At 43.2% G+C, this 9749-nt stretch overlaps 1 protein-coding gene across 1 annotated transcript; it reads right to left on the reverse strand.

Moving 5' to 3' along the window:
• Positions 1-482: 482 nt before the first annotated feature.
• Positions 483-4656, reverse strand: LOC143301611 (LITAF domain-containing protein-like). Its single transcript, XM_076616007.1, has 3 exons — positions 4430-4656; positions 3418-3592; positions 483-843 (listed from the first exon to the last, which is right to left on the reverse strand). The coding sequence occupies exons 1-3, from the start codon at positions 4554-4556 to the stop codon at positions 735-737; spliced, it is 411 nt and encodes a 136-aa protein (XP_076472122.1). The 5' UTR covers positions 4557-4656; the 3' UTR covers positions 483-734.
• Positions 4657-9749: the final 5093 nt, after the last annotated feature.

Below are 9749 nucleotides of genomic sequence, written 5' to 3' on the forward strand. Positions count from 1 at the left end.
AAATGACTCAGCAGCAGTACAGGGTCTCCTCTGGAGTGTGGCCTCCTGGCGACCTAACATCGACTGCCGACAATGGAACTGTGACGGACGAACCCGGGTGTGGCCGTGTATGGGGGAATCTAAATGAGCGGCGTGGGAGTAATGCCACCGAAACGGTGCAGATGATGGCGCAGAAAAAAAAAAAGATCCAAGGAACTGACTACGGAGGAAGACAGAGAGAAAACGACGACGACGACGACAACAACAACAACAACAACTACATCGACTGGCTGACAATACAGCATTTTTGACGGGAAAACCATTTGAAGAAACGCATCCTTTAGACACACGACCGACAGACCAGGAAACATCTTGTGTACAGTTCTTCTGTGTGTGTCGCCCTAAAGACTCTGTAGGGAGAACGGAAGAAGCTGAAGACCTCTTCTCTCTCTCTCTCTCTCTCTCTCTCTCTCTCTCTCTGTGTGTGTGTGTGTGTGTGTGTGTGTGTGTGTGTGTGTGTGTGTGTGTGATCATTACCACGCTCACGCCTTTATGCAGTATTGTGTAGTGCATGCTATGACTCAAAAATGTGTTATTGTGCAGTGTAGGTCCTGTTTCAGAGCGGGGACTGGATGTAAAAAAATAAAATAAAATAAAATAAAAATAAAGAGAAAAGAAAAAAATGCGCGCCAGTGCTTATCAATTGTCCTCGAAAATAAAGACTTTTGTCTTGTCTTGTCTTGTCTTGTGGGTGGTCAGAGGCGGCGGAAGCGGCCCACGGTGTTGTTGCAGAAGGGACAGGTGTGGGTCACGTCCTTGCAGCCGTCCACACAGCATGGGATCAGGCAGCAGCCCAGCACCCCTCTGTGCACACAGCCACCCACCCCGCCCACCCCGTGCACGGTTAGCACGTGCAGCGACAACAACAACGACAACAAACACTAAGTTTACATTTAGTACGTGCAACAACAACAACAACCTCGTTCATGGTTAGCACGTGCAGCGACAACAACAACAATGATAATAACGACGACGACAAACATTAAGTTTACATTTAGCTCGAGCAACAACCACAATAACAACAACAACAACAATAAACACTAAGTTTACATTTAGCTCGTGCAACAACCACAATAATAACAATAACAACAACAACAACAAACGCTAAGTTCACATTTAGCACGTGCAACAACCACAATAATAACAATGACAACAACAACAAACACTACGTTTACATTTAGTACGTGCAACAACAACAGCAACGACAACAACGACCACCTCGTTCATGGTTAGCACGTGCAACGACGACAACAACAACGACAACAGCAAACACTAAGTTTACATTTATCACGTGCAACAACCACAATAACAACAGCAACAACAACAACAAACACTAAGTTTACATTTAGCACGTGCAACAACCACAATGATAACAATAACAACAACAACAACAAACACTAAGTTTACATTTAGCACGTGCAACAACCACAATGATAACAATAACAACAACAAACACTAAGTTTACATTTAGCACGTGCAACAACCACAATAATAACAATGACAACAACAACAAACACTACGTTTACATTTAGTACGTGCAACAACAACAGCAACGACAACAACAACCACCTCGTTCATGGTTAGCACGTGCAACGACGACGACAACGACGACGACAACAAACACTAAGTTTACATTTAGCACGTGCAACAACCACAATAATAACAATAACAACAACCACAAAAAACACTAAGTTCACATTTAACACGTGCAACACCACAATAATAACAGTGACAACAACAAACACTACGTTTACATTTAGTACGTGCAACAACAACAGCAACGACAACAACAACCACCTCGTTCATGGTTAGCACGTGCAACGACGACGACAACAAACACTAAGTTTACATTTAGCACGTGCAACAACCACAATGATAACAATAACAACAACAACAACAAACACTAAGTTCACATTTAACACGTGCAACACCACAATAATAACAATGACAACAAACACTACGTTTACATTTAGTACGTGCAACAACAACAGCAACGACAACAACAACCTCGTTCATGGTTGGCATATGCAACGATAACAACAACAACAACAACAGCAAAGACTAAGTTTACATTTAGCACGTGCAACAACAACAATAATAACACTGACAACAACAACAAACGCTTCGAGTTCATATTTGATACGGACATTTATTTATTATTTTGTTCACCTGTTCATGATATATTTCACACATATTCAACACCATTACACCAACGCATTTCTTGAAGTTGTATACTCATTCATTTACTTATCTATTCGTTTAACTGTTATTAAAATCTGAATGATCATCACACTCACACTCATCCCATCACACTCATCCCACTACACTCACACTGACCTAACCACACTCACCCATCAACTCACCCCACCACACTCACACTCATTCCACCAACTCACCCCACTACACTCACTCACCTCACCACACTCACCCATCAACTCACCCCACCACACTCACCCCACCCCACCACACTCACCCCATTCCATACACACCACCTCTCACCCACCACACTCCCCCACCACACTCCCCCACCACACTCACCCCACCACACTCACCCCATCCCATACACACCACCACTCACCCACCACACTCACCCCACCACACTCACCCCATCCCATACACACCACCACTCACCCACCACTCACCCACCACACTCCCCCACCACACTCACCCCACCACACTCACCCCATCCCATACACACCACCACTCACCCACCACACTCACCCCACCACACTCACCCCATCCCATACACACCACCACTCACCCACCACTCACCCACCACACTCACCACACCACACTCACCACACTCACCCCACCAAATTCACCCCACCACACTCACCACACCCCCACCACACTCACCCCACCACACTCACCCCACCTCATTCACCCCACCTCATTCACCCCACCACACTTAACTCACCACACTCACCACACCACACTCACTCCACCACACTCACCACACCACACTCACCCCACCACACTCACCACACCACACTCACCCCACCACACTCACTACACCACACTCACCACACCACACTCACCCCACCACACCACACCACCACACTCACCCCACCACACTCACCCCACCACACCACACCACCACACTCACCCCACCACACTCACCCCACCACACCACACTCACCCCACCACACCACACCACCACACTCACCCCACCACACTCACCCCACCACCCCACCACACTCACCCCACCACACCACACCACCACACTCACCCCACCACACTCACCCCACCACACTCACCCCACCCCCACCACACACCCACCACACTCACCCCACCACATTCACCCCACCACACTCACCCCACCACACTCACCCACCACACTCACCCCACCACACTCACCCACCACCCCACCACACTCACCCCACCACAGCGATGAGGAACCCCATGAGGCAGGTGAAGCCGCCTACCCGGTAGTCAGTGGACGTGATGACGTTGGCTCCGCAGTGCTGGCACTGGATCTGCACGGGTAGCTGACGGTACGAGCAGGCGTTACCCGGGGTGGCCGTCTGGGGTGGGGGCTGGGCCTGCATCAGCACTGCCACCCGGACACAGCGGGGTGGATTTGGGTAGTTCTTTTTTCTTTTTTTTAATATTTTTTTATATATATATATACATATAATACATTCTCTCTCTCTCTCTCTGTCTCTCTCTCTCTGTCTCTGTCTCGCTCTCTCTCTCTGTACTGATATGATGGGTTTCGATGTTCAGGCTTAAACAATTATTATAAAAAAAAGTTATACAATTATTATATGATTTATATGTACTTTGGTATGTGTTTGTATTGATATGATGTGTGTCGATGTTAAATGCTTGAATATTTATTTTATGATTTATACGTACTTTGTTTTCTGTGTACTATCCAAACCTAAGAGACGAACGACAGGAAAACAAACAAACGAACAAAAAAACAGGCACATCACACACCCCTACCCCCCTGTCACATATACTTTTTAAGCTAATGACAAAGTGTCAAAGTGTCAATTGCTTCAATTCTGTTTTTCCTTTCTGTTCCATTTTAGCTGTTCTGTACCATTTTGGTTCTGAGTAGTACCTACTATGTCACTAGAGGTTTACAGCTAATGACATTAAACATTTCAGTGTTCAGTGTTAAGTGTTCTCTCTCTCTCTCTCTCGTCTCCCCCCCCCACCCCCCCACCACCCATCTCCTTCCATCTCTCTTTTTATCTCTTTCTTCAATCTTCTCTTTCCACACACACACACACTTCCCCCATCCCCGAACTCTCTCTCCCCCCCTACCACACTCACTGGACGTTCTCTCTTCTCACCTTCCTCTCCACCCCCCCACACCCAACCCCTCTCTCTCTCGCCCCCACTCCTCCACCCCCAACGCTCTCTCCCCCACCACACTCACTTGAGGTTCCCGAGGCGGGGGTCATGGGGTGGAAGGAGGGTGGGGGGTGATGCCCGGGGGGCGGAGGGGCAGGGGGGAAACCGGAGTGGTAGGGAGAGGAGTAAGGGACAACGTAGAAGGGGTCCATGGCAGCAGCTCCCGGGGTTAGGTGGACAAGTCAGGCGACGGTGCTGCACGAAAGCTGATGGTTCAAACCTTTTCAGCTCACGTCTTGTTCGCTTCGCTGTCCTGTTAGGAGAAATATTCCAGTGGGTTTTTTTTTTTATCTATTGTATTGTATTGTGTTGCATTGTATTGTATTGTATAGCATTGTATTGTATCGTATCGTATCGTATTGCACTGCACTGTATTGTATTGCATTGCATGGTATGCATAATATTGCGTTGTATTGTATTTATTGCATTGCATTGCATTGCATTGTAATGTATTGTATTGTATTGAATCGCATCGTATTGTATTAAATCGTATCGTATCGCATTGCATTGCATTGCATCGCATTGCATTGTATTATATTGCATTGCATTTTATCGTATCGTATCGTGTCACATTGTATTGTATTGCATTACGTTGGATCGTATCGTATCGTATTGCATTGCATTGTAGTGTATTATATTGTATTGTATTGTATTGTCTTGTATCGTCTTGTGCTGTATTGTACTGCATTATAGGCCTACTACTTTTTTTGTCTCTGTGTGAAATTCGGGCTGCTCTCCCCAGGGAGAACGCGTCGCTACACTACAGCGCAACCCATTTTGGGGGGTATTTTTTTTTCCTGCGTGTAGTTTTATTTGATTCCCTATCGAAGCGGATTTTTCTACAGAATTTGCCAGGGACAACCCTTTTGTTGCCGTGTGTTCTTTTACGTGCGATAAGTGCATGCTGCACACGGGTCCTCGGTTTATCGTCTCATCCGAATGACTATCATTCTATCTTATTTTGTTTCATTTCATTTTATTTTTTTTTATCTTACTTCAGTTTATCTTATTCATCGTGTTTTTATTTGATTTGACTTCATTTTAAATGTTTTAGAAATTTAAGTTATATAATGTAATGCTTCGTTATTTTATGTTACGTCCTTACACTGTGAGAGAGGTGGGGTGGGGACAGGGAGAGGAGGAAGATGGAGGAGCAGAGACGGAGAGATGGGAAGAAAGAGAGACAGAGACAGAAACAGAGAGGGGTTGGGGGAGGGAGAAAGAGAGAGAGAGAGACAGAGAAGAGGGAGGGGTATAGACAAACATAGATGTGTGTGTGGGGAAGGGGGGTAGGGTTGGAGGGAGGGGGAGACAGGCGTGCGAGAGGAGGGGTGAGAAAGAGAGAGAGAGAAACAAAGAAACAGAAAGAGAGAGACAGAGACAGACAGACAGAGAAATACACAGAGAGAGAAACACACACAAAGAGAGAAACAGAGACAGACAGACAGACAGAGAGAGACAGAGAAAGAGAGAGAGAGAGAAACAAAGAGAGAGAGAGAGAAAGAGGGAGAGAGACCGACAGACAGACAAACAGACAGAGACAGAGAAAGAGAGAGAGAGAAAAACAGAGAGAGAGAGAGGGAGGAGAGAGAGAGAGAGAGAGAGAGAGAGAGAGAGAGAGAGAAAGAGAGAGACAGAGAGAAAGAGAGAGAGAGAGAGACAGAGACAGAGAAACAGAGAAACACACACACACACACACACACACACACACACACACACACACAGAGAGACCGACAGACAGACAGAGACAGAGGAGATAAAGTGAGACAAAAAAGGGCGGACAGAATGATGCAGGGAGGAAGGAAGGAATAGCCGAAGAGATGGGGAGAAAGGGGGAAGGGGAGGGAAGTAGGGAAGGGGAGTGAAAGAGAAACAAAACGAAACAAAACTACACGATTACGAAATTTTAATTAACCAGGGTACTGAGATAAGCAAATACACATGTTTCCCATCCATACCTGGGTAAAAACTACAAACAAGCAAACAAATAAGAAACAAAACAAAACAAACAAACAAACAATTAGGAAAAAAAACAACAACAGAAAAACGAATATGATAAAGCATGATTCGTTAGCGAGAAAGAAAACAAAATGGAACTTACTAACAATGCACGGTATACAACAAGGACTTTCTTCCTTATTCTTATTCTTGTTGCTTCTAGTCCAGCCGACCGCACAGGGCCATATCAGGACTGTCAAACCATACAAATTATCAACTGCGTCAACACAAAACTGTCACATCTACAAAAAAAACACAAAAAAACACACACCAAAAAAACAAAAATAAAAGCAAACCCAACAACAACAACAACCCCCCCCCCCCTCCCCCCAAACAACAACACTAAAAGAAACCCACAAAACGCAGTTCAAGACACAGTATCCCAACTATTTAGCTCCTTACGGCAAATAAGGCCAGGCCATGCTGAGGACGCCAGCCATTCCGCTTAATTTATCATCCCCAGATTACACAAAAATCATAAAAATGGAAAACAACAACAACAACAAAAACAAAACAAAACAATACTTCAAAGCCAAACAAAATATACATAAAAAGGCTATATAGGCAAATAACACTGCAGAATGGGTAGCTAGTGCCCATCCCAGTGTTTACATCTCACTACCTCATCAACAGAGCAAAACAGCACAGATAGTACATCATGGACTGCGGAAAAAAGAGAAAAAAGTGTCCTGGCTTGCTTGAAAAAAGAAAGGGGAATGGACTGGGAAGGCAGAAAAAGGAGACAACAGTGAAGATAGAAAAAAAAAGGCAGAAACAAAGAGAGTGACAGAAAAGAGAAAATTCCTAGCACAGAATTTCCAGAAGGCGGGGATGCTATTTATACTGAAAGACCCCCGGCATCCCCACGGGGTGGGGCGGAGGGGGGGGGGACTTTCTTCCTACAGAAAGACAGACAGAAAGACAGAGAAAGAGACAGGTTCAGAGAAAGAGAGAAGAGAGGAGTGATGGAGTGAGGGGAACAGAGAGTGAAGGAGTCAGAGAGAGAGAAAGAGAGAGAAAGAGAGAGAGGTGGGGAGAGGTAGAGGGGCAATGAAATGACAGTGTGCATGTCGTTTTTCAATTGAGTGTACATGATGGCTTATACTCCCACGACATTTCAGGATAATCCCTCCACAACCTTTTTGTTATCCTCTCTCTCTCTCTCTCTCTCTCTCTCTCTTCAATACAGCTCCAGTGCAGAGAAAAGATTTGTTCGTCATACTGATGAGAGAAAATGAAGATAAATTATGATACTCTCACTAGCAAAATATGTATCCGAGGCAGTATACATACGTAAAACATCTACTATCGGTCCAAATACTCAGTAATTCATTTTTAACTTAGCATGGGTTATATGAGGGGGGAGAGGGAGTGCGGGGGGAGCGGGGGTGGGGGGGGGGGGGGAGGCATAGACAAAAGGAAGGTTTACATTTGGATGGTCAATTTCGACAATGTATTTTTCTGACGTGTTATATGTTTTATATGTACTTTGTTATGTGTTCATATTGATATGATGTGTGTCGATGTCACATGCTTAGATAATTAGCATTCGGATTATGATATGTACTTTGTTTCCTGTGTACTGTTCAAACCTTGGAGACGAACGACTTGGGGGAAAAAAAGGCACAGTACCCGCCTGCCACATGGACATTTTAAGCAAACGACAAAATACCAAAGTGCCGCTTATCCTTTAGTAGTTTAGTTTAATGTTTTTTCCCTTCTGTTCCATTTTATTTGTTTTGCACCATTTTTGTTCTGGTTTGTACCTACTATGTCACTAGAGCTTTACAGCTAATGACATTAAACATTTCAGTGTTTTCTCTGTGTGTGTGTGTGTGTGTGTGTGTGTGTGTGTGTGTGTGTGTGTGTGTGTGTGTGTGTGTGTGTGTGTGTGTGTGTGTGTGTGTGTGTTCGTTCTTTAGTTTAACGTCTTTTCACTGTAAGTGATGTTAGACGAGGGGAGGAAAAAAATCGAGTGGGTGGAAGGGGCGGGGAAATTACTGTGTACGCATGCGAGTAAGTGTGTGTGTGTGTGTGTGTGTGTGTGTGTGTGTGTGTGTGTGTGTGTGTGTGTGTATGTGATGCTGTTGCTATGTTACAACTGGTCTCATTATTATTACTATCATCTTACACCATCATCATACTGCAATCAATAATGTGTCAACATTAATTGATTGAATGATTGGACAAGTAGTTAAATGTGTATATGTGTTTTTCTTTTTCTTTTTTTTCTTTTCTTATTATTATTGATTAAAAATTTTGTTGTTGTTGTTTATTATAGTTTATTTTTATTTATTCATTTATTTGTTTCTAATCATTTGTTTTTGGTCTCTATTGGGTGTTACTGTTTGTTTATACTGTTTGTTCATACTGATCTCTGTATTTTGTATACAAGTCTTTGCAAATTAAAAAAAAAAGTTAAAAAAGAAAGAAAAAAGAATGAAACAAACAAAGAAACAATTTCATGTAATAGTTTGGCGATTTTGTTGCAATACTTCGTGTGGTTCGTCTGGCAAAACAGCCAACAAACAAATAAACAATCAATCAGTCAAACAAACAATAGAACCAAAAAATTCCACTTACTTGCTTCGTCTTTCAGCAGTGTAATGGGAACAAAATAAAACAAAACAAAACAAAACAAAAAAACACCCAAAAACCACACACACACACAAAAAAAAAAGAAGAAAAAAGAAAGAAAGGAAATAAGCAAACAAACTGGAGTGAAAACATCCTCCTCATGACCGGAAGTCATGATGAAAACTGACCTTTTCAGCACATGCTTTAGTTCAGCATCACCTTTCCTCATGGTTTCACAGAGGTGAATGCATCAACAACAAGCCGGTATGACTCAACTTAGATAAAGTGAACGAAAGAGTTCTGCCAACATGTCTATTCAATATCTGATGACTCAACGTGAAACAATACAGGCGATTCCTTCTGTCACTAAAACAAATCGCCGGGTAAATATGCAACAAAAGCCAGAATGAAGGGTAAAAAGATTGTTTAATACTGCTAATTGTTTTTAACACATGTGAAATGTTCTTTGTAATGTTATGTGATTACGGTTAATTGTTCTTGAACAAATGAAATGTTCGTAATCTTATGTGATCCCTTTGGATAAGTAAGCATGAACGCGTCTCTAAAGCGTATCTACCACGTTTGTATTGTGATTATGAACAACACGATCGCGTATCAATTTCTCTTGGGATATATTTGATTGATATATCGTATCTCTCAGTATGATGTCCAATCTGGTATCAGAAAATGTCGCCATCACACTTAGGTAACTCAGCTTTAAACAAAATAAACAACAACAACAACAATAAAAACTTACTTTTTTTATAGCT

This window comes from Babylonia areolata, chromosome 27, assembly GCF_041734735.1.
Source record: "Babylonia areolata isolate BAREFJ2019XMU chromosome 27, ASM4173473v1, whole genome shotgun sequence".
Classification (NCBI taxonomy): domain Eukaryota; kingdom Metazoa; phylum Mollusca; class Gastropoda; order Neogastropoda; family Buccinidae; genus Babylonia; species Babylonia areolata.

Excerpts from the sequence above, each read along its gene's own strand:
- LOC143301611 (XM_076616007.1), bottom strand. The coding sequence starts at position 4,556 with ATGGACCCCTTCTACGTTGTCCCTTACTCCTCTCCCTACCACTCCGGT. Across the intron at positions 3,593-4,429 it reads CCCCGCCTCGGGAACCTCAA|TGCTGATGCAGGCCCAGCCC; the intron begins GTGAGTGTGGTG and ends TCCGGGTGGCAG. Across the intron at positions 844-3,417 it reads TTCCTCATCGCTGTGGTGGG|AGGGGTGCTGGGCTGCTGCC; the intron begins GTGAGTGTGGTG and ends CTGTGTGCACAG.